General features: G+C 42.8%; 2 protein-coding genes across 2 annotated transcripts; both read left to right on the forward strand.

The window, feature by feature from the left end:
- The first annotated feature begins 4,786 nt into the window (after positions 1-4,786).
- On the forward strand, positions 4,787-6,207 carry LOC119305090 (glutamic acid-rich protein-like). The gene is made up of 3 exons (XM_037581705.1): positions 4,787-4,949; positions 5,484-5,540; positions 5,643-6,207. Exons 1-3 carry the CDS (start codon positions 4,802-4,804, stop codon positions 5,978-5,980), a joined length of 543 nt encoding a protein of 180 aa, XP_037437602.1. The 5' UTR covers positions 4,787-4,801; the 3' UTR covers positions 5,981-6,207.
- Positions 6,208-15,579: 9,372 nt separating this feature from the next.
- Positions 15,580-16,961, forward strand: LOC119305091 (acidic leucine-rich nuclear phosphoprotein 32 family member B-like). Its single transcript, XM_037581706.1, has 3 exons — positions 15,580-15,701; positions 16,236-16,292; positions 16,395-16,961. The coding sequence occupies exons 1-3, from the start codon at positions 15,629-15,631 to the stop codon at positions 16,730-16,732; spliced, it is 468 nt and encodes a 155-aa protein (XP_037437603.1). The 5' UTR covers positions 15,580-15,628; the 3' UTR covers positions 16,733-16,961.
- The last annotated feature ends 9,412 nt before the right edge of the window (positions 16,962-26,373 follow it).

The following is a 26,373-nucleotide window of genomic DNA, read 5'->3' on the forward strand; positions in this document are numbered from 1 at the left end:
TAATGTAATTTTGAAAAATGATTCAAATATAATTGTCGTTATAATAAGTACTCCCTCCGTCCCAAAATATAAGAACGTTTTTTTACACTATATTAGTGTCAAAAACGTTCTTATATTTTGGGACAGAGGGAGTATGTTAAATTTAGTATTCCAGTAATCACATTACAACCATATAAAAATCACTGTATTTAATATTTAATAAAAACAATTTTCAAAAATGTAAAGTTTAGTATAAAAAATGTTGATGCAACATTGTTGATCCACTTTTGTAACAATATTATTGTTGTTAAGTCATCCCAATTATCATTTTTCAGCTACCGTGAGAAAAATGGAGTTTGAAGACCTTTCGCTTGTACATTTCAAGATTTAGCTAGGACTATCATTCTAGCACAGGTATGTCCCACCAGGATTTGCTTGCCTCGTACTATGAATTGTTTCGATATAGTTGAATGAATGAAATCACTTCTTTACCTCAAACAAAGAGAAAATGGTTTGTTGAATGAACACCGTCTTTGATTATGTTTACAGTGCAAATGCAGAGCATCAATCAGTAGCTCTGTTGTGTGTTACCACATCAAGGAGATTAATATTTCAGAGTGTTAACTAGGCATACTCCGCTCGCACTATCTCTTGCATCATGAGATGCTAATCGTCTAGTTTAATTGACACGAGATTAGTGTTTTTGAGGCATCACCCTTGGAAAAATAATAATTTAATAAACTACCTTTGATTTTTTTAAGTGAAAACTATGATATCAATTAAATACCATTTGATATGCTCTCCAAGATAGTTTGTTGTCACACACGTCGGCACATAAGTACTTCTTACCACATGCTGAAAACCAAAGAGAAATTAAGACAACTGTCCTTTGTATGCAAGACTTTTCTACTATCTTCTCTACTTCTGAACATTTCATGACGCATACGTATCAAGTCTCACGTACCCTGGTTCTCCCCAACATGACTCTACTTCTTAGTAGAGTACATCGCATGGTTCTGCAGGAAAACAAAATAACAGTTAAATTAAAATGTCAATATTATGTTTTGAAGAGAGTGAAGTGATTCATTAGTTTATTAACTTAAACTAATTGTACACATTAGACTAATAACTTAGGAGGTGGCCATTTTAGGCCATAAACTTGTTTATTCGATCAAATAAGGTCAAAACCGACCGAGGGGAGAAAAGGCCGACTGTGGTTGCCATGTCAGTGTATCTTTGACCGCTCGCGAACTAACCAATATTTACAACAATCTTTTTGCAACAGTGACCACCTAATCCGTGTGGTGCTTCACGAAAACAAAATACCATTTAAACTAAAATGTCATTATTATATTTTGAAGAGCCCAATACTATAGATGCAACTTTGCACAGGTAGCATACATTCATATTCACACAATTCATTGTGACACTTATTTTGGGATGGAGGCAGTACTTGGTAAACTCTAGTATGATGCAAGGAAGACCGTCTGCTTGAATGCATGATTGACGTGTACTATATATGCTACAGTTTTTCATGTGCGGGACTGGATACAGAATATTTCATGATGTGTGCATATCAATTCTTATGTGTGCATGCATGTGCGCACGGCACGGAAGTAGCCGCAGTCATGTGTGTATAGACCACACCTCTTGTAAAAGGGGAGAGATTGGAGACTGCGCACAACACCTATATACAACACTCAGGGCCGGGCCGCCAAATTCTGGGGCCCTGTGCGAAATTAAAAAATGGGGCCCTATGTCACTAGATATTTTTTCATTCAAAAAACATCTCACTAGAATAAATGAACTAGCTAGCGAGAAATTATAGTGTATATGACATAGTGTCTTACTCTGTTAGAGGCTATGCCTCAATATTTGGCAATTAGACGAACCATCTAGCTCACCTACTCCCGTGTCCTGTCTGGTTGAACTACTATAGTGTGATATTTAACCGAGGAGGCAAGAACTGATCTCTAACACTTCTTGCCAAAAATTAATTAGAAATTAGGAGTAGGAGTAGGAGCCGAAGTTAATCAGGAAGGAGGATTTTACAAACCGTAACTGTGAATTTTTGCCTTAACCTTCCGTAACTGTGAATTTTTGCCTTAACCTTCCTACTGAAGTCATAATCTTCTAGATCATCTACGTTTTGAAACCTATACAAAGTCTTGGATCACCAGAACTGAGCAAACTCATCTGGGTAGCTACAGTACAGCCGTACATATCTTCCATTGTATGGTCGTCGATTTATTGATTATTCACACGTAATGGTCTAACAAACATGCATGATCACTCAAACGGCTGATGCTATGGACAAAAAGTCGGACGAATCATCGGGTTCTAGCACTAACCTGCGCTCAGCGGCAGGCTACCTGTTTTGGCTGAGAGGAACTGTCCCGTGTAGCCCGTCGCTGGCGCTCTGGAGTCTGGATGCCGATTTTGTTTTGACGAGAGGAGAGGAACTGTCGCCGACTCGCCGTGCCGCCCGTCGCGGACTGCCAATCCCGTTTCTGATCCGACGATCCCGTTTCATGTTGGCTGTAGCGAAGCGAAGGGGCCTGAGCATGTATGCACGTTGGATTCAGACCTTTGGAGATCGATCTCGTTTCCTTTTTTTTTTCTTTTTGAGATAATCGATCCCATTTCCGATCGAGCCTTGACTCACCTGGACGCGGCAGCGGCCCAACACCATGCGGGCTAGCGCCCAGGATTCTTTTTTTAGCGACATCGCCAAGGATAGGCCTGCATAAAAATTTGGGGCCCCTCAATTTTATGGGCCCTGTGCGGGCTGCACAGTTTGCACAACTATGGGCCTGGCCTTGACAACACTAAACCTAGCTTTGAGAAGAAAAAAAATATTCCAAAAGAAAAAAGAGAAGAAGAAGAAGAAGCTAAGTGCATCTCCAACGGCCATCCGCAAATTTTTTCTTCCGCATCCGTCCGCGAACAGGGGGGCCAGTCCGCGGACATGGATGCTGGAGACCGCCATCCAACTGTAGCCGCATACATCTGGTCTTCCTCATTTTTTTAAGTCCGCACGATCAAATAGCCGCATACATAGAGTGCAAACGTTCAAATAGCCGCATGCAACACTAGTTCAAATTTTAAGAAGTTTAAATATTACATCCCAACATTGTTGTCCCCTTTAACCGGCCACTGATACTCAATCAGATCTTTCTTCAGCTATTCATGAGTTGGTCGATGTTGAATTTGTTGACGCATTTGAATAAACTCTTCAAATATGGCTGGATTCTGGTCTGAAAATTCGATAGGATCACTCATGTTCTCAAATTCTAGAGCTGCGGCAGCATCCTCACCCTCATCCTCCACGATCATGTTGCGGATGATCACATAACATGTCATCACCTCCCACAAGGTCTCTGGATCCCATTGTTTAGCAGGTCAACGAACAACTGCAAAACGGGCCTACAGAACTCTAAATCCCCTCTCAACATTCTTTTTTGTTGTTTCTTGTCTTTGGGCAAAGTGAGCATTTTTCTAGCCAATTGGGTTAGAGATGGTGCTGACAAAGGTAGCCCATGGAGGATAGATACCGTCGACCAGATAGTAGCCTATGGTGTACTCATGTCCATTGACATTATAGTAGCAAGGAGGAGCTTTTCCTTCACCAGCCTCGCAAACAACGGTGATCGATGTAGCACATTGATGTCATTGTGAGACCGGGTATGCCAAAGAAAGCATCTCAAATCTAAAGATCATGTGATGCAACTGTTTCAAGAATGATGGTGGGCTTCTTAACATGACCCTAATATTGCCCTTATAAAGTCTTCGGGCAATTGTTCCATTTCCAATGCATACAGTCAAGAGAACCAAGCAAACCTGGCCACCCTCTTTCTTCTGAGATTGCCAAGAGCCTCTCAGTCTCTGCCATAGTTGGTTATCTCAAGTACTGAGGTCCGAACACCTCGACCACGACAGTTGCAAACCTGACCATGGTATCTCCGCGTGTGCTCTCAGACATCCGTAGGTACTCGTCCCACGAATCAGCGGCGTGCCATATGCAAGCATCCGTGCACTTCTGGTAAACTAAAGAAGCCAACCGTTCCCCCGGCGTCTTTCTTCAAGATGAAGTAGTCATCATAGGACCGGATGCAACAGTACAAACGATCTAAGACAGTCTTGCACATCCTAAAACACCGGCGAAAATGGTCAGTGAAGAGTGAATCCGGGGCAAAGTAGTCGTCCAGCACTGTCAACAGTGTGCCTTGTTGCGGTTGAGCACTCGATGACCCTTAATCGAGCCCTTGAGATTGAGAACATGCTCCTCCACACGCTCGCGTCTTCAAGGACCGCCTGCATCATTGCCGTCTCATCCGAGTTCTCCTCCTCGTCGAATGACTCAACATAGTGCTTGTATATGTACTTCAACTCAGAATCCATTGCTAGAACTAAAAAGGGGGAAATGTTTTTAGCTTCGGCAATTCATCAAACAATTGTCGGGCAAGGCTCTCGGCCGACAAACACGTTTTAATTCCGGCTCCAGTGAGAGGTCGCGTCCGGTCTGGACCGGCATGAATGCGGCACTGACCGCTTCGAGCAGGAAAGGGTGCAGCGAGGGAAAGGGTTTTGGGTGGGCCTGTGAGGTGCCCACTAGTAAACTGTACTATGATGCAGTGAAGACTACATGTGCCTGGGCTGCATGATTGACGTGTACTATTTTACAGTTTTTCATGTGCGGGACTGAATAGAAAATATTTCATGACCTGTGCGTATCAACTTTTATGTGTGCATGTTGTGTGCACTGCACTGAATTAACCGTAGCCCATGTGTGCTATATCAGCCTCTTATAAAAGGATAGAGAATGGGGACTCCGCACTGCACATACATTACAACACTAAAGTTGAAGAGGGAAGAAAGCCAAGAGAAGAAGAACAAAATGGACAGTGGCGGTTCATCCGGTGGAAACAATCAAGGCAAGAAAAAGAGCAAGAAACGTGTGCTGACCGCTGGTAAGTGAGATATTTCTTCTTTGATTAAGTAACTTGCATAACTACGTGCCTGCAATTCTTCGTGAGGAAACATGCTTGATAAGTTTGTGTTCTCTTCACAAGAAAGACAAGATAGAGTGGCTGAATAGCAGCATTTTGTACTTTGATTCCCTCTTTCTTTTCCCATATGGCCATGGAATGCATAACTTTGCACAGATTTAAAGACTAAATATAATACTTGGTCATGTGTACAATCTTGATTTATGTTTTTTGGACGTTTTATTTTTGAAGAACCGGAAAAACAAACTTATTTGAGTTATTCACGTTCCAAGCTCACTTTGTAGTTGACGAGAATTAATATGCTATTTGTGTCTGATAATGCATGGCCTCGTATATAGGAAACGATTTGATCTTCTCTATTCACTAGTTCCTAAAAAAATGTTTGGACTTGCTAGACACAAATCGTGTCAATATATTTTTCTTGATTACACAATTTTCATATTAGGAGAGCTTAACAATGCATTTGATGTGCATACAAATCTTTCTACCATGCAGAAGAGCTGGAAAACCGGCGGCTTGAGAACGTGCAACCTACCTCTTGGGACGATGAGTGTACGTACGGCGCGTCGTGTTTGTTATCTCTAGGTGCAATTTTCTTATCTTTGAGTGGACTTGCGAATTAATTTTGGTCTCTATACTGTGTGCTACCTGCAGGGATTGTAACACTGAACATCACAGATAACGTGGTGGAGGATGAAGACACTAGTAGCATGGTGAGCACTTTCTCGACAGACAGCCCCTTCTCGATAGACCCCGAGGAGGAGACTGGCAAGGAGGAGGCTGACAATGAAGAGGAGGAGGAGGAGGAGGATGAAGAGGAGGCTGACAATGAGGATGAGGAGGAGGAGGATGAAGAGGAGGCTGACAATGAGGATGAGGAGCAGGAGGAGGAGGCTGACGGAAACGGTGACGGTGACAAGAAAAAGGAGGATCAGACTGACGACGATGATGGCGATCAGACTGACGATGGCAATGGCGAGGACCTCAGCTAACTCCAAGTTGTGCTTAAGACATGGTAGATGATTTGCTGGTAATAAGAAGTCTTATGCATCTTCTGGGCAGCTATAGACTAAGTCTGTTATGTTTGTACTTGAACCCTGCATGCACGTAAGCATGCCAATTTATGTATGTCTGTGTACCACTATGTTTCTGTCTAAAGAATGCTAGTGAAACATTGTAATTTGGGGACATTTCATTTGTTGAGTAATTATGCGCTTCACACATTCTGTCCTGAATAAACAACCCAAGAGAGTTAATAATGATGATCTGCACTTGCAGAGTAAACATTTTTATTACGGTTGGGCTAAAAATCAGTTGACTGATTTTTTACGAAGTCTCAGTCGATCGAACCATCCGTTAGATTTCTTTGCCGTTTAAGACGTTTTTTAGCATTTCGTGCGAGCAGCCCACATAGGATCCATGCTTCTGGACGGGCTCTCTTTTGTCTTTATTTTTTTGTAAGGCTGGGATTCGCGTGAGGGGCTGGCCACGGGATGGGGCCTTTTCAGTTGTTAGTTGGCCTTTTCTTTCTTTGTTGGACTGTTAGATTTATTTTTGTTTTGTCCAACTTTTTTCATTTACCCTTTTGTATATGTTTGTTTTTCCTTCTTATATTCATTTTTCTACATGTGTTTTTGTGCTTTTGTATCATTTATTTTTAGTTATATTTTCTTCTTCACATTTTTTCCTTTTTAAAAAAAATTATTTTTCTTTTTTTCTCTATTTTATTTTTGCTGTTCTGAGCACACATTCCGTCGCATGTCTTACTGTGTATGTACCTTGAGGTGTGTGAATGCCCATAACGCAACCTGCAACTGCATGTGTCACGGCACGTCTGCAACTGCAAGGGGTACAATGCGGCTGCAACTGAAGGGGAGAATTGATGTTCAATTGCATGTCCATCACTAGAGTTGCAACTGCACTTGTCGCACCCCGCCTGCAACTGCTAGTGGTACAACGCGACTGAAATTGGAGGGAAGGGATGTCGGCCAGTTGCATGTCCATCATTAGAGTTGTAGTCGCATGTGTCGACGTCACAATCCGCCTGAACTGCAGTGGGGACAATGCGACTACAACTGGAGGGGAGGGATGTCATCCAGTTGCATGTCCATCACTAGAGTTGCAACTGCACAAATCGCATATGCCTGCAACTACAAGGCGTACAACGCGACTACAACTGAAGGGGAGAGATGTCGGCTGGTTGCATGTCCATCACTAGAGTTGCAACTGCACGTGTCGCAACCCACCAACAACTGCAAGTGGTACAACGCGACTGCAACTGGAGGGGGAGGGATGTCCGCCAGTTGCATGTCCATCATTAGAGTTGCAACTGCATGTGTCGCAACCCGCCTGCAACTGCAATTTATGTGGATTGGTTTTTTATTTTTATTTTTATTTTCATTTTATATTAACAATAAAAATAACATTAAAAAATGTAACAAAAATTAATATATATAAAATGATAGGAAAATGGGCCGAAATAGAAGGTGTAGTACTGCTATGCCGAAGGGAAGAATGAAAGGAAAACATGCTGATTCCTAGCCTATGAGGAATAAACAATGGCGTATAGCAAGAAAAGAGTAAAAGCAGCACTAATTCCTAGCCGACGTACGGCCCCATGCCCACATGCATGATTTGCTAAAAAAACGCCCACATGACGTCAGCCGACTGAGACTTCATCAAGTCTCAATCGACTGATGCCTAGTCAGACCCTTTTTATTAGTTATTGCGATATAGTGTGTCTGTGTTCAACAAACTATTTGATCCCAATAGACTGGCTGATTTCCAAAAAAACGAACTAGCTTTTCCTTTTTCCAACAGGGACAACCCCTTTACATTAATCGCTCAACCGAGATAGCTATCGAAGCTCTTGCTACGCGTGAAAAATACAACCACAACAATAGAGTTCAGTGCAGTAGAGAGAACTAGAGACAAAAGGACCACAAATCTAAGGCCTCATTTGGTTACGCAGGATCCCAAAAATGCTAGACATACAAAGATTTGTAAAAGCCTGTAAACTGTTTCTATCTAACAACCAATCACAAACCTCTCTCCCCCTGATTTTTAGGGGGGGTGGGCCGTCCCCTGTTGGCCAATAAAAACTAACCCACCCTGTAAAAGCCTGTAAACTGTTTGTACGTGTAGCATTGTCGGATCCCCCCGCTATCCTCGATAAAATCTAGGGCTCGTGACCCACGCGACGAATCAGCCCGTGGAAAACCAACGGGTCATTTGGTTGCTCATCGCCTGGGGATTTTCTGTCCCGATCCATCTTGTTTCCCAGGGAGATCAATCCACGACTTGAGAGATCGGGCAGGAAACCCACGCCTCCGCTCTCTCTCCCACGATCGACTTCCACCTAGCGATCTGGCGCGTGGCGCCCCGTTCTCTAGCCACCAAATGAGGTAACACTGATTAGGGAAATCTCCCGGGTGATGGAAGGGCATCTCATCTGTCCGGAGAAAATCCCCCGACTGGGGTATGCTGCCCTGGTTTTGTTGGCCTCGCTACCAAACTAGGCCTAATGGAGCGGGAAAAATACAGCACGGCCTCAGGCATCAGCAGCACGCAAGACCCATTGACCTTGGTATTCTCAACCTCAACAAGTTCCCAGAGGGGTTTGCGGGGCCGAGGGGGAGGGGGGTTCGAGCGATGGATGGCAGACGCGGCGGCAACTGTCGTTGTTATGGGCGATGACAGCTGCCGGCGCGGCTCCGGGTGCTCGCTGCTAGCACTCGGATTCCTGGCGGTGGCCCCTCTTCTCGAAGGCGGCGATCTCGATGATTGTGTGGACGACTCTATAGCTGGATCTCGAGGTGGTGATGGCCAAGGCTGGTGGGGGAATGAGACGTCTCCTCCATCAACAGATCGGGTGTGATGCGGTTCGGCAGGGGCGCATGCGTATCTAAAAGAGACGCGAGCAATTCCTGTCGCCAACAACTGAAGCTGCCGGTAGATGCTACGCACGACATGTCATGCAGAGGCGTCAATCGTGCATGCTATCGGCAGGTGTTGCATGGTGGCTTTGGCGGAGGTGTCATGTTTAGCCTATTGTTGTTGGATTGAAAGTGGTGTGATAGTGGCCGGAGGCAAGCGGTATGGGACGTCTTTGTCTTCCGGTGTCTTCTCCAGAGGTATCTGGTTATCAAGGAGTCGGTGGCTGGATGAGGGATGATAGTAGAGACGGCTTCAACGACAAGTGTATGCACTCCGGTGGAAACAGAAAATCTTTGACCAGGCTACATCAATGTGCATTTGTGTCGTCTCCTTGCTGAAGGTGGTGGATTGAAGTTTGGCTTTGGGATGAGAATCCGGAGTTCAACCTTGGGTTGGACTCGTCGTCAGCAGCTCACGTGCGGTGAATCCTTCTTGCAGGCGTAGCCTAGGAGTTGTATATTTTTATTTTGCCTTGTATCATAGGGTTAGTGGCTATCTAAAGGAGTTACTATAGCGAGGCAAGCGGCCTTGAGTTTTCCCTTTGCTTTTTTTCTGGGTTGATGTTGCTCGGCTGATGGATTTTGCATTATTAATAATATATAGATGTGTGTATTGCTCGATGTGGGTTATCCTCCTTTTCAAAGAAAAAGTTCCAGAGGGCTTTGCACTTCCATTGGCCATAGACCCATAGTTGCCTTGATGCGACGCGGATCCTGCTTGGGTGGGCTTGGGAAACCCTTATGACGAGGGCGGCATGGACCTCTTCTATAAGCTGACTACTATTACGGTGGACAATGAAAAAACTGTAAATTTTTGGCTCGTATTTATCTACAATGTTTTTTTGTTTCATCCTACGTTTATATCATAATTGTATAGTTTTGTCACAAGTTTAAATTATTTTTCTGTACTATAGACAATTAATGTAGTGTCACGGCCTTGTTGCTGTTTATGGACTTTTCAGAAAATATAATTTTTTTCGAGGAAAAATATCAACAAAAGATATGTCCCGAAGTTCCAAGTCAAAGGGTTAACAAGGATGGTAAAGAGGAGAGTGTGTTTGTCCGAAAGAAAAATGAGGAGAGTGTGATCTCTCAAGTCTCAACACACATTCTTGCGTGATTAAGATAAGCCACTGGGTGGAACAGTGTCACGGTGGCCATAAGTAGCAATCCCCAAGACCATGTTTATGTACTGGCAACGCATGTTACCTAAGTAAAAGAGAAAAGTTTACTAATGAGCATCTAGAGGAAGTTACTTTTACCATCCTGGTACATAGAGGACAGGGCCACTGTCACGTGATCAAGAACAGGAGAGCCTCAAATACTATGTTACAACTGTAATCCAAACACTCCCTCCGTTTCCTAAATATAAGTTTTTTAAAGATTTCAATATGGACTACATACGGAGAAACATTAGTGGATCTATACTCTAAAATATGTCATACATTCGTATGTAATCTATATTGTAAACTCTAAAAAGACTTATATTGAGGAACGGAGGGAGTACTATTATATTGAGGAACGGAGGGAGTACATCTTTTTTGTGTGGGAAACTTTCAATCTATTCATCTTCAATCATGGCAGTACAGCGAACACTAGAAATAATAAAAATTACATCCTAATTTGCAAACCACCTAGCGACGACTACAAGCACTGAAGTGAGCCAAAGACGCGTCGCCGTCATCGCCCCTCCCTCGCCAGAGCCGGACACAACTTGTTGTAATAGATAGTCAGGAAGTCATCGTGCTAAGACCCCATATAGGACCAACGCATCAGAACAGCAACCGCCGCCAATGAAGAGAAGTTTAGATCAGAAGGATCCAATCTGAAGACACATGAACAAAGACAAACAAAGACTGGATCGGAGCAGATCCACCAAAAGATAACCACCGATCGAATCCCGAGAGATCCATGGGACATATTTCCACATGCCCTCCGACGATGCTAGACGCACCATTAGGACGTGGCTTAGGTGAGGAGAACCTTATTCCCTCTTCAAGAAGGCGCCACCGCCATGTCTTCCGGAGCAGGACACAAACCCTATGAAAGCTTGAAGAAGCACCTAAAAACAGATCCCTCCCGCCGGCAAGGGCCGAGTTCCATCGTGCACTCATGGCCCTGAGGTCACAGGAGACGTGGTAGGTCGACGGCTCTGCCGACAAGAGGGAAAAACCCTAGCCTCCTTTCCTTAGAGGAGAGACGAAGGGAGGACATAAATATTATTACTATTATACATTATGTCCAAAATACTAGTGAATATATAAAAAAAAATCTTGGTTAGCAGAGAAGTCTACATCACAGACCAATATCGTTTATTGCCTATCTCCCGCCGATAAATATCGTACATGTTGTACTAGATCCTACTAACTAGATTTTATATATAATTTCTTGAATAATTTTATCCTAGAAACTAGCAAGAATTCTTGTAAACACCAGACGAAACCAAGATAATTCTCGATGAGCATATCAAACCATCAAATCTTGTTTATGAGAAGTACAAATCGCAAGCATTTTCATGTTCATCGGTGATTAATATAAGTGGTGATATCTAATAGGGCCAATGCAGATATTATCACTTTCTTACTGAACCCACATTGCAAGAAACATTTCCCCATGATTTGATTTATAAAGTAGAAGTTTCTATAATTATATGTACCTAAAAATACCCAAGAAAACCACCATTAAGATATTAATTAGACCTACATTTTAGAGATATCCAACATGATCAATGTTTTTAAATATAAATGAACACACACACACACACACACACACACACACACACAACACAACACAACACAACGCACACGTATACACTATATAACTTATGTAATTATGAAAAATGATTCAAATATAATTGTTGTTATAATAAGTATGTTAAATTTTATTGTTCCAGTAATTACATTACAACCATATAGAAATCACTGTATTTAATATTTGATAAAAAACAATTTTCAAAAATATAAAGTTTACTATAAAAATGTTGATGCAACATTGTTGATTCACTTTTGTAAAGTATTATTCTTTTTAAGTCATCTCAATTATCATTTTTCAGCTACCGTGAGAAAAATGGAGTTTGAAGAACTTCGTTTGTACATTTCAAGATTTAGGTAGGACTATCATTCTGGCACGGGCATGTCCCACCAAGATTTGCTTGCCTCATACTATGAATTGTTTCGATATAGCTGAATGAATGAAATCACTTCTTTACCTCAAACAAAGAGAAAATGGTTTGTTGAATGAACATCATCTTTAATTATGTTTACAGTACAAATGCATAGCATCAATCATTAGCTCTGTTGTGTGTTACCACATCAAGGAGATTAATATTTAAGAGTGTTAATTAGGCATACTCCGCTCGCACTATCTCTTGCATCATGAGATGCTAATCGTCTAGTTTAATTGACACGAGATTAGTGTTTTTGAGGCATCACCCTTGGAAAAAAATAATTTAAGAAACTACCTTTGATTTTTTTGAAGTGAAAACTATGATATCAATTAAATACCATTTGGTATGCTTTTTAAGATAGTTTGTTGTCACACATGTCGGCATAGAAGTTCTTCTTACCACATGCTGAAAACCAAAGAGAAATTAAGACAACTGTCCTGTGTATGCAAGACTTCTACTATCTTCTCTACATCTGAACATTTCATGACGCATACATATCAAGTCTCACGTACCCTGGTTCTCCCCAATATGTTCCTACTTCTTAGTAGAGTGCATCGTGTGGTTCTGCAGGAAAACAAATAGCAGTTAAATTAAAATGTCAATATTATGTTTTGAAGAGAGTGAAGTGATTCATTAGTTTATTAACTTAAACTAATTGTACACATTAGACCAATAACTTAGGAGGTGGCCATTTTAGGCCATAAACTTGTTTATTCGATCAAATAAGGTCAAAACCAATTGAGGGGAGAAAAGGCCGACTGTGGTTGCCATGTCAGTGTATCTTTGACCGCTCGCGAACTAACCAATATTTACAACAATCTTTTTGTAACAGTGACCACCTAATCCGTGTGATGCTTCACGAAAACAAAATACCATTTAAACTAAAATGTCATTATTATATTTTGAAGAACCCAATACTATAGATGCAAATTTGCACAGGTAGCATACATTCAGATTCACACAATTCATTGTGACACTTATTTTGTGATGGAGGCAGTACTTGGTAAACTCTAGTATGATGCAAGGAAGACCGTCTGCTTGAATGCATGATTGACGTGTACTATATATGCTATAGTTTTTCATGTGCGGGGCTGGATACAGAATATTTCATGATGTGTGCATATCAATTCTTATGTGTGCATGCATGTGCGCCAATGTTTTAAATAGCGGGCTATGAAAAATAGCGGCGGGCCTCCAAAAACAGCTACAACGGAGTTATAACGGGCTATAGCGGGATATAGCGGGCTATTTGTGAAGACAACAATTTAGCGGCACCCTGCTGAAAAGGCTATAGCCGAGCTATAGCGGAGCCATAGCCGGCTATTTAAAACATTGATGTGCGCATGGCACGGAAGTAGCCGTAGTCATGTGTGTATAGACCATGCCTCGTGTAAAAGGGGAGAGATTGGAGACTGCGCACAACACCTATATACAACACTAAACCTAGCTTTGAGAAGAAGAAAAAACATTCCAAAAGAAAAAAGAGAAGAAGAAGAAGAAGAAGAAGAAGAAGAAGAAGAAGAAGAAGAAGAAGCTAAGTGCATCTCCAACGGCCATCCGCAAATTTTCTCCCGCATCCGTTCCGCGGACAGGGGCACTAGTCCGCGGACATGGATGCTGGAGATCGTCATCCAACTATAGCCGCATACATTTGGTCTCTCTCATTTTTTTAAGTCCGCACGATCAAATAGCCGCATACATAGAGTGCAAACGTTCAAATAGCCGCATGCAGCACTAGTTCAAATTTTAAAAAGTTTAAATATTACATCACAACATTGTTGTCCCCTTTAACCGCCCACCATACTCAATCAGATCTTTCTTCAGCTACTCATGAGTTGGTCGATGTTTAATTTGTTGATGCATTTGAATAAACTCTTCAAATGTGGCCGGATTCTGGTCTGAAAGTTTGATAGGATCACCCATGTTCTCAAATTCTAGAGCTGCGGCAGCATCCTCACCCTCATCCTCCACGATAATGTTGCGGATGATCACATAACATGTCATCATCCCCCACAAGGTCTCCGGATCCCATTGTTTAGCAGGTCCACGAACAACTGCAAAACGGGCCTACAGAACTCCAAATCCCCTCTCAACATTCTTTTTCGTTGTTTCTTGTCTTTGGGCAAAGTGAGCATTTTTCTGGCCAACTGGGTTAGAGATGGTGCTGACAAAGGTAGCCCACGGAGGATAGATACCATCAACTAGATAGTAGCCTATATTGTACTCATGTCCACTGACATTATAGTAGCAAGGTGGAGATTTTCCTTCACCAGCATCGCAAACAACGGTGATCGATGTAGCACATTGATGTCATTGTGAGACCGGGTATGCCAAAGAAAGCGTCTCAAATCCAAAGATCATGTGATGCAACTGTTTCAAGAATGATGGTGGGCTTCTTAACATGACCCCGATATCGCCCTTATAAAGTCTTCGGGTAGTTCTTCCATTTCCAATGCATACAATCAAGAGAACCAAGCAAACCTGGCCACCCTCTTGCTTCTGAGATTGCCAAGAGCCTCTCGGTCTCTGCCATAGTTGGTTATATCAGATACTGAGGTCCGAACACCTCGACCATGGTAGTTGCAAACCTGGCCATGGTATCTCCGCGTGTGCTCTCAGACATCCGTAGGTACTCGTCCCACGAATCAGCGGCCGTGCCATATGCAAGCATCCGTGCACTTCTGGTAAACTAAAGAAGCCAGCCGTTCCCACCGCGTCTTTCTTCAAGATGAAGTAGTCATCATAGGACCGGACCCAATGGTACAAACGATCGAAGACAGTCTTGCGCATCCGAAAACACCGGCGAAAATGGTCAGCGAAGAGTGAATCTGGGGCAAAGTAGTCGTCCAGCAGTGTCAACCGTGTGCCTTGTTGCGGTTGAGCACTCGATAACCCTTAATCGAGCCCTTGAAATTGAGAACATGCTCCTCCACACGCTCGCGTCTTCAAGGACCGTCTGCATCATCGCCGTCTCATCCGAGTTCTCCTCCTCATCGGACGACTCAACATAGTGCTTGTATATGTACATCAAATCAGAATCCGTTGCTAGAATGAAAAAGGGGGAAATGTTTTTAGCTTCGGCAATTCGTTGAAGAGTTGCCGGGCAAGGCTCTCGGCCGACACACACGTTTTAATTCCGGCTCCAGTGAGAGGTCACGTCCGGTCTGGACCAGCATGAATGCGGCACTGACCGCTTCGGGCAGGAAAGGGTGCAGAGAGGGAAAGGGTTTTGGGTGGGCCTGTGAGGTGCCCACTAGTAAACTGTACTATGATGCAGTGAAGACTACATGTGCCTGGGCTGCATGATTGACGTGTACTATTTTACAGTTTTTCATGTGCGGGACTGAATAGAAAATATTTCATGACCTGTGCGTATCAACTTTTATGTGTGCATGTTGTGTGCACTGCACTGAATTAACCTTAGCCCATGTGTGCTATATCAGCCTCTTATAAAAGGATAGAGAATGGGGACTCCGCACTGCACATACATTACAACACTAAAGTTGAAGAGGGAAGAAAGCCAAGAGAAGAAGAACAAAATGGATAGTGGCGGTTCATCCGGTGGAAACAATCAAGGCAAGAAAAAGAGCAAGAAACGTGTGCTGACCGCTGGTAAGTGAGATATTTCTTCTTTGATTAAGTTTCTTGCATAACTACGTGCCTGCAATTCTTCGTAAGGAAACATGCTTGATAAGTTTGTGTTCTCTTCACAAGAAAGACAAGATAGAGTGGCTGAATAGCAGCATTTTGTACTTTGATTCCCTCTTTCTTTTCCCATATGGCCATGGAATGCATAACTTTGCACAGATTTAAAGACTAAATATAATACTTGGTCATGTGTACAATCTTGATTTATGTTTTTTGGACGTTTTCTTTTTGAAGAACCAGAAAAACAAACTTATTTGAGTTATTCACGTTCCAAGCTCACTTTGTAGTTGACGAGAATTAATATGCTATTTGTGTCCGATAATGCATGGCCTCGTATATAGGAAACGATTTGATCTTCTCTATTCACTAGTTCCTAAAAAAATGTTTGGACTTGCTAGACACAAATCGTGTCAATATATTTTTCTTGATTACACAATTTTCATATTAGGAGAGCTTAACAATGCATTTGATGTGCATACAAATCTTTCTACCATGCAGAAGAGCTGGAAAACCGGCGGCTTGAGAACGTGCAACCTACCTCTTGGGACGATGAGTGTACGTACGGCGCGTCGTGTTTGTTATCTCTAGGTGCAATTTTCTTATCTTTGAGTGGACTTGCGAATTAATTTTGGTCTCTATACTGTGTGCTACCTGCAGGGATTGTAACACTAAACATCACAGATAACGTGGTGGAGGATGAAGACACTAGTAGCATGGTGAGCACTTTCTCGACAGACAGCCCCTTCTCGATAGACCCCGAGGAGGAGACTGACAAGGAGGAGGCTGACAATGAAGAGGAGGAGGAGGAGGAGGATGAAGAGGAGGCTAACAATGAGGATGAGGAGGAGGAGGATGAAGAGGAGGCTGACATTGAGGATGAGGAGCAGGAGGAGGAGGCTGACGGAAACGGTGACGGTGACAAGAAAAAGGAGGATCAAACTGACGACGATGATGGCGATCAGACTGACGATGGCAATGGCGAGGACCTCAGCTAACTCCAAGTTGTGCTTAAGACATGGTAGATGATTTGCTGGTAATAAGAAGTCTTATGCATCTTCTGGGCAGCTATAGACTAAGTCTGTTATGTTTGTACTTGAACCCTGCATGCACGTACGCACGCCAATTTATGTATGTCTGTGTACCACTATGTTTCTGTCTAAAGAATGCTAGTGAAACATTGTAATTTGGGGACATTTCATTTGTTGAGTAATTATGCGCTTCACACATTCTGTCCTGAATAAACAACCCAAGAGAGTTACTAATGATGCTCTGCACTTGCAGAGTAAACATTTTTATTACGGTTGGGCTAAAAATCAGTCGACTGATTTTTTACGAAGTCTCAGTCGATCGAACCATCCGTTAGATTTCTTTGCCGTTTAAGACGTTTTTTAGCATTTCGTGCGAGCAGCCCACATAGGATCCATGCTTCTGGACGGGCTCTCTTTTGTCTTTATTTTTTTGTAAGGCTGGGATTCGCGTGAGGGGCTGGCCACGGGATGGGGCCTTTTCAGTTGTTAGTTGGCCTTTTCTTTCTTTGTTGGACTGTTAGATTTATTTTTGTTTTGTCGAACTTTTTTCATTTACCCTTTTGTATATGTTTGTTTTTCCTTCTTATATTCATTTTTCTACATGTGTTTTTGTGCTTTTGTATCATTTATTTTTAGTTATATTTTCTTCTTCACATTTTTTCCTTTTTAAAAAAAATTATTTTTCTTTTTTTCTCTATTTTATTTTTGCTGTTCTGAGCACACATTCCGTCGCATGTCTTACTGTGTATGTACCTTGAGGTGTGTGAATGCCCATAACGCAACCTGCAACTGCATGTGTCACGGCACGTCTGCAACTGCAAGGGGTACAACGCGGCTGCAACTGAAGGGGAGAATTGCTGTTCAATTGCATGTCCATCACTAGAGTTGCAACTGCACTTGTCGCATCCCGCCTGCAACTGCTAGTGGTACAACGCGACTGAAAGTGGAGGGAAGGGATGTCGGCCAGTTGCATGTCCATCATTAGAGTTGTAGTCGCACGTGTCGACGTCACAATCCGCCTGCAACTGCAGGGGGGACAATGCGACTACAACTGGAGGGGAGGGATGTCATCCAGTTGCATGTCCATCACTAGAGTTGCAACTACACAAATCGCATATGCCTGCAACTACAAGGCGTACAACGCGACTGCAACTGAAGGGGAGAGATGTCGGCTGGTTGCATGTCCATCACTAGAGTTGCAACTGCACGTGTCGCAACCCACCAACAACTGCAAGTGGTACAACGCGACTGCAACTAGAGGGGGAGGGATGTCCGCCAGTTGCATGTCCATCATTAGAGTTGCAACTGCATGTGTCGCAACCCGCCTGCAACTGCAATTTATGTGGATTTGTTTTTTATTTTTATTTTTATTTTCATTTTATATTAACAATAAAAATAACATTAAAAAATGTAACAAAAATTAATATATATAAAATGATAGGAAAATGGGCCGAAATAGAAGGTGTAGTACTGCTATGCCGAAGGGAAGAATGAAAGGAAAACATGCTGATTCCTAGCCTATGAGGAATAAACAATGGCGTATAGCAAGAAAAGAGTAAAAGCAGCACTAATTCCTAGCCGACGTACGGCCCCATGCCCACATGCATGATTTGCTAAAAAAACGCCCACATGACGTCAGCCGACTGAGACTTCATCAAGTCTCAATCGACTGATGCCTAGTCAGACCCTTTTTATTAGTTATTGCGATATAGTGTGTCTGTGTTCAACAAACTATTTGATCCCAACAGACTGGCTGATTTCCAAAAAAACGAACTAGCTTTTCCTTTTTCCAACAGGGACAACCCCTTTACATTAATCGCTCAACCGAGATAGCTATCGAAGCTCTCGCTACGCGTGAAAAATACAACCACAACAATAGAGTTCAGTGCAGTAGAGAGAACTAGAGACAAAAGGACCACAACTCTAAGGCCTCATTTGGTTACGCAGGATCCCAAAAATGCTAGACATACAAAGATTTGTAAAAGCCTGTAAACTGTTTCTATCTAACAACCAATCACAAACCTCTCTCCCCCTGATTTTCAGGGGGGGTGGGCCGTCCCCTGTTGGCCAATGAAAACTAACCCACCCTGTAAAAGCCTATAAACTGTTTGTACGTGTAGCATTGTCGGATCCCCCCGCTATCCTCGATAAAATCTAGGGCTTGTGACCCACGCGACGAATCAGCCCGTGGAAAACCAACGGGTCATTTGGTTGCTCATCGCCTGGGGATTTTCTGTCCCGATCCATCTTGTTTCCCAGGGAGATCAATCCACGACTTGAGAGATCGGGCAGGAAACCCACGCCTCCGCTCTCTCTCCCACGATCGACTTCCACCTAGCGATCTGGCGCGTGGCGCCCCGTTCTCTAGCCACCAAATGAGGTAACACTGATTAGGGAAATCTCCCGGGTGATGGAAGGGCATCTCATCTGTCCGGAGAAAATCCCCCGACTGGGGTATGCTGCCCTGGTTTTGTTGGCCTCGCTACCAAACTAAGCCTAAAGGAGCGGGAAAAATACAGCACGGCCTCAGGCATCAGCAGCACGCAAGACCCATTGACCTTGGTATTCTCAACCTCAACAAGTTCCCAGAGGGGTTTGCGGGGCCGGGGGGAGGGGGGTTCGAGCGATGGATGGCAGACGCGGCGGCAACTGTCGTTGTTATGGGCGATGACAGCTGCCGGCACGGCTCCGGGTGCTCGCTGCTAGCACTCGGATTCCTGGCGGTGGCCCCTCTTCTCGAAGGCGGCGATCTCGATGATTGTGTGGACGACTCTATAGCTGGATCTCGAGGTGGTGATGGCCAAGGCTGGTGGGGGAATGAGACGTCTCCTCCATCAACAGATCGGGTGTGATGCGGCTCGGCAGGGGCGCATGCGTATCTAAAAGAGACGCGAGCAATTCCTGTCGCCAACAACTGAAGCCGCCGGTAGATGCTATGCATGACATCTCATGCAGAGGCGTCAATCGTGCATGCTATCGGCAGGTGTTGCATGGTGGCTCTGGCGGAGGTGTCATGTTTAGCCTATTGTTGTTGGATTGAAAGTGGTGTGATAGTGGCCGGAGGCAAGCGGTATGGGACGTCTTTGTCTTCCGGTGTCTTCTCCAGAGGTATCTGGTTATCAAGGAGTCGGTGGCTGGATGAGGGATGATAGTAGAGAGGGCTTCAACGACAAGTGTATGCACTCCGGTGGAAACAGAAAATCTTTGACCAGGCTACATCAATGTGCATTTGTGTCGTCTCCTTGCTGAAGGTGGTGGATTGAAGTTTGGCTTTGGGATGAGAATCCGGAGTTCAACCTTGGGTTGGACTCGTCGTCAGCAGCTCACGTGCGGTGAATCCTTCTTGCAGGCATAGCCTAGGAGCTGTATATTTTTATTTTGCCTTGTATCATAGGGTTAGTGGCTATCTAAAGGAGTTACTATAGCGAGGCCAGCGGCCTTGAGTTTTCCCTTTGCTTTTTTTCTGGGTTGATGTTGCTCGGCTGATGGATTTTGCATTATTAATAATATATAGATGTGTGTATTGCTCGATGTGGGTTATCCTCCTTTTCAAAGAAAAAGTTCCAGAGGGCTTTGCACTTCCATTGGCCATAGACCCATAGTTGCCTTGATGCGACGCGGATCCTGCTTGGGTGGGCTTGGGAAACCCTTATGACGAGGGCGGCATGGACCTCTTCTATAAGCTGACTACTATTACGGTGGACAATGAAAAAACTGTAAATTTTTGGCTCGTATTTATCTACAATGTTTTTTTGTTTCATCCTACGTTTATATCATAATTGTATAGTTTTGTCACAAGTTTAAATTATTTTTCTGTACTATAGACAATTAATGTAGTGTCACGGCCTTGTTGCTGTTTTTGGACTTTTCAGAAAATATAATTTTTTTCGAGGAAAAATATCAACAAAAGATATGTCCCGAAGTTCCAAGTCAAAGGGTTAACAAGGATGGTAAAGAGGAGAGTGTGTTTGTCCGAAAGAAAAATGAGGAGAGTGTGATCTCTCAAGTCTCAACACACATTCTTGCGTGGTTAAGATAAGCCACTGGGTGGAACAGTGTCACGGTGGCCATAAGTAGCAATCCCCAAGACCATGTTTATGTACTGGCAACGCATGTTACCTAAGTAAAAGAGAAAAGTTTACTAATGAGCATCTAGAGGAAGTTACTTTTACCATCCTGGTACATAGAGGACAGGGCCACTGTCACGTGATCAAGAACAGGAGAGCCTCAAATACTATGTTACAACTGTAATCCAAACACTCCCTCCGTTTCCTAAATATAAGTTTTTTAGAGATTTCAATATGAACTACATACGGAGAAACATTAGTGGATCTATATTCTAAAATATGTCATACATTCGTATGTAGTCTATATTGTAAACTCTAAAAAGACTTATATTGAGGAACGGAGGGAGTACTATTATATTGAGGAACGGAGGGAGTACATCTTTTTTGTGTGGGAAACTTTCAATCTATTCATCTTCAATCATGGCAGTACAGCGAACACTAGAAAAATAAAAATTACATCCTGATTTGCAAACCACCTAGCGACGACTACAAGCACTGAAGTGAGCCAAAGACGCGTCGCCGTCATCGCCCCTCCCTCGCCAGAGCCGGACACAACTTGTTGTAATAGATAGTCAGGAAGTCATCGTGCTAAGACCCCATATAGGACCAACGCATCAGAACAGCAACCGCCGCCAATGAAGAGAAGTTTAGATCAGAAGGATCCAATCTGAAGACACATGAACAAAGACAAACAAAGACTGGATCGGAGCAGATCCACCAAAAGATAACCACCGATCGAATCCCGAGAGATCCATGGGACATATTTCCACATGCCCTCCGACGATGCTAGACGCACCATTAGGACGTGGCTTAGGTGAGGAGAACCTTATTCCCTCTTCAAGAAGGCGCCACCGCCATGTCGTCCGGAGCAGGACACAAACCCTATGAAAGCTTGAAGAAGCACCTAAAAACAGATCCCTCCCGCCGGCAAGGGCCGAGTTCCATCGCGCACCCATGGCCCTGAGGTCACAGGAGACGTGGTAGGTCGATGGCTCTGCCGACAAGAGGGAAAAACCCTAGCCTCCTTTCCTTAGAGGAGAGACGAAGGGAGGACATAAATATTATTACTATTATACATTATGTCCAAAATATTAGTGAATATATGAAAAAAAATCTTGGTTAGCAGAGAAATCTACATCACAGACCAATATCGTGTATTGCCTATCTCCCGCCGATAAATATCGTACATGTTGTACTAGATCCTACTAACTAGATTTTATATATAATTTCTTGAATAATTTTATCCTAGAAACTAGCAGGAATTCTTGTAAACACCAGACGAAACCAAGATAATTCTCGATGAGCATATCAAACCATCAAATCTTGTTTATGAGAAGTACAAATCGCAAGCATTTTCATGTTCATCGGTGATTAATATAAGTGGTGATATCTAATAGGGCCAATGCAGATATTATCACTTTCTTAGTGAACCCACATTGCAAGAAACATTTCCCCATGATTTGATTTATAAAGTAGAAGTTTCTATAATTATATGTACCTAAAAATACCCAAGAAAACCACCATTAAGATATTAATTAGACCTACATTTTAGAGATATCCAATATGATCAATGTTTTTAAATATAAATGAACACACACACACACACACACACACACACACACACACACACACACAACACAACACAACGCACACGTATACACTATATAACTTATGTAATTATGAAAAATGATTCAAATATAATTGTTGTTATAATAAGTATGTTAAATTTTATTATTCCAGTAATTACATTACAACCATATAGAAATCACTGTATTTAATATTTGATAAAAAACAATTTTCAAAAATATAAAGTTTACTATAAAAATGTTGATGCAACATTGTTGATTCACTTTTGTAACAGTATTATTCTTTTTAAGTCATCTCAATTATCATTTTTCAGCTACCGTGAGAAAAATGGAGTTTGAAGACCTTTCATTTGTACATTTCAAGATTTAGCTAGGACTATCATTCTGCCACGGGCATGTTCCACCAAGATTTGCTTGCCTCATACTATGAATTGTTTCGATATAGCTGAATGAATGAAATCACTTCTTTACCTCAAACAAAGAGAAAATGGTTTGTTGAATGAACATCGTCTTTAATTATGTTTACAGTGCAAATGCATAGCATCAATCATTAGCTCTGTTGTGTGTTACCACATCAAGGAGATTAATATTTAAGAGTGTTAATTAGGCATTCTCCGCTCGCACTATCTCTTGCATCATGAGATGCTAATCGTCTAGTTTAATTGACACGAGATTAGTGTTTTTAAGGCATCACCCTTGGAAAAAAATAATTTAAGAAACTACCTTTGATTTTTTTGAAGTGATAACTATGATATCAATTAAATACCATTTGGTATGCTTTTCAAGATAGTTTGTTGTCACACATGTCGGCATAGAAGTTCTTCTTACCACATGCTGAAAACCAAAGAGAAATTAAGACAACTGTCCTGTGTATGCAAGACTTCTACTATCTTCTCTACTTCTGAACATTTCATGACGCATACATATCAAGTCTCACGTACCCTGGTTCTCCCCAATATGTTCCTACTTCTTAGTAGAGTGCATCGTGTGGTTCTGCAGGAAAACAAATAGCAGTTAAATTAAAATGTCAATATTATGTTTTGAAGAGAGTGAAGTGATTCATTAGTTTATTAACTTAAACTAATTGTACACATTAGACCAATAACTTAGGAGGTGGCCATTTTAGGCCATAAACTTGTTTATTCGATCAAATAAGGTCAAAACCAATTGAGGGGAGAAAAGGCCGACTGTGGTTGCCATGCCAGTGTATCTTTGACCGCTCGCGAACTAACCAATATTTACAACAATTTTTTTGTAACAGTGACCACCTAATCCGTGTGATGCTTCACGAAAACAAAATACCATTTAAACTAAAATGTCATTATTATATTTTGAAGAACCCAATACTATAGATGCAAATTTGCACAGGTAGCATACATTCAGATTCACACAATTTATTGTGACACTTATTTTGTGATGTAGGCAGTACTTGGTAAACTCTAGTATGATGCAAGGAAGACCGTCTGCTTGAATGCATGATTGACGTGTACTATATATGCTACAGTTTTTCATGTGCGGGGCTGGATATAGAATATTTCATGATGTGTGCATATCAATTCTTATGTGTGCATGCATGTGCGCCAATGTTTTAAATAGTGGGCTATGAAAAATAGCGGCGGGCCTCCAAAAACAGCTACAACGGAGTTATAACGGGCTATAGCGGGATATAGCGTGCTATTTGTGAAGACGACAATTTAGCGGCACCCTGCTGAAAAGGCTATAGCCGAGCTATAGAGGAGCCATGGCCGGCTATTTAAAACATTGATGTGCGCACGGCACGGAAGTAGCCGTAGTCATGTGTGTATAGACCACGCCTCTTGTAAAAGGGGAGAGATTGGAGACTGCGCACAACACCTATATACAACACTAAACCTAGCTTTGAGAAGAAGAAGAAACATTCCAAAAGAAAAAAGAGAAGAAGAAGAAGAAGAAGAAGAAGAAGAAGAAGAAGAAGAAGAAGAAGAAGAAGAAGAAGAAGAAGAAGAAGAAGAAGAAGCTAAGTGCATCTCCAACGGCCATCCGCAAATTTTCTCCCGCATCCATTCCGCGGACAGGGGCACCAGTCCGCGGACATGGATGCTGGAGACCGTTATCCAACTATAGCCGCATACATTTGGTCTCTCTCATTTTTTTAAGTCTGCACGATCAAATAGCCGCATACATAGAGTGCAAACGTTCAAATAGCAGCATGCAGCACTAGTTCAAATTTTAAAAAGTTTAAATATTACAGCACAACATTGTTGTCTCCTTTAACCGCCCACCATACTCAATCAGATCTTTCTTCAGCTACTCATGAGTTGGTCGATGTTTAATTTGTTGATGCATTTGAATAAACTCTTCAAATGTGGCCGGATTCTGGTCTGAAAGTTTGATAGGATCACCCATATTCTCAAATTCTAGAGCTGCGGCAGCATCCTCACCCTCATCCTCCACGATAATGTTGCGGATGATCACATAACATGTCATCATCCCCCACAAGTGCTCCGGATCCCATTGTTTAGCAGGTCCACGAACAACTGCAAAACGGGCCTACAGAACTCCAAATCCTCTCTCAACATTCTTTTTTGTTGTTTCTTGTCTTTGGGCAAAGTGAGCATTTTTCTGGCCAACTGGGTTAGAGATGGTGCTGACAAAGGTAGCCCACGGAGGATAGATACCATCAACTAGATAGTAGCCTATGTTGTACTCATGTCCACTCACATTATAGTAGCAAGGTGGAGATTTTCCTTCACCAGCATCGCAAACAACGGTGATCGATGTAGCACATTGATGTCATTGTGAGACTGGGTATGCCAAAGAAAGCGTCTCAAATCCAAAAATCATGTGATGCAACTGTTTCAAGAATGATGGTGGGCTTCTTAACATGACCCTGATATCGCCCTTATAAAGTCTTCGAGCAGTTCTTCCATTTCCAATGCATACAATCAAGACAGCCAAGCAAACCTGGCCACCCTCTTGCTTCTGAGATTGCCAAGAGCCTCTCGGTGTCTGCCATAGTTGGTTATATCAGGTACTGAGGTCCGAACACCTCGACCATGGTAGTTGCAAACCTGGCCATGGTATCTCCGCGTGTGCTCTCAGACATCCGTAGGTACTCGTCCCACGAATCAGCGGCCGTGCCATATGCAAGCATCCGTGCACTTCTAGGAAACTAAAGAAGCCAACCGTTCCCACAGCGTCTTTCTTCAAGATGAAGTAGTCATCATAGGACCGGACGCAATGGTACAAACGATCGAAGACAGTCTTGCGCATCCGAAAACACCGGCGAAAATGGTCAGCGAAGAGTGAATCCGGGGCAAAGTAGTCGTCCAGCAGTGTCAACCGTGTGCCTTGTTGCGGTTGAGCACTCGATGACCCTTAATCGAGCCCTTGAAATTGAGAACATGCTCCTCCACACGCTCGCGTCTTCAAGGACCGTCTGCATCATCGCCGTCTCATCCGAGTTCTCCTCCTCATCGGACGACTCAACATAGTGCTTGTATATGTACATCAAATCAGAATCCATTGCTAGAACGAAAAAGGGGGAAATGTTTTTAGCTTCGGCAATTCATTGAAGAATTGCCGGGCAAGGCTCTCGGCCGACACACACGTTTTAATTCCGGCTCCAGTGAGAGGTCACGTCTGGTCTGGACCAGCATGAATGCGGCACTGACCGCTTCGGGCAGGAAAGGGTGCAGTGAGGGAAAGGGTTTTGGGTGGGCCTGTGAGGTGCCCACTAGTAAACTGTACTATGATGCAATGAAGACTGCATGTGCCTGGGCTGCATGATTGATGTGGACTATGCTACAGTTTTCATGTGCGGGACTGGATAGAAAATATTTCATGACCTGTGCGTATCAACTTTTATGTGTACATGTTGTGTGCACTGCACTGAATTAACCGTAGCCCATGTGTGCTATATCAGCCTCTTATAAAAGGATAGAGAATGGGGACTCCGCACTGCACATACATTACA

The sequence above is a fragment of the Triticum dicoccoides genome, chromosome 5B (assembly GCF_002162155.2).
Source record: "Triticum dicoccoides isolate Atlit2015 ecotype Zavitan chromosome 5B, WEW_v2.0, whole genome shotgun sequence".
Taxonomy (NCBI): Eukaryota; Viridiplantae; Streptophyta; class Magnoliopsida; order Poales; family Poaceae; genus Triticum; species Triticum dicoccoides.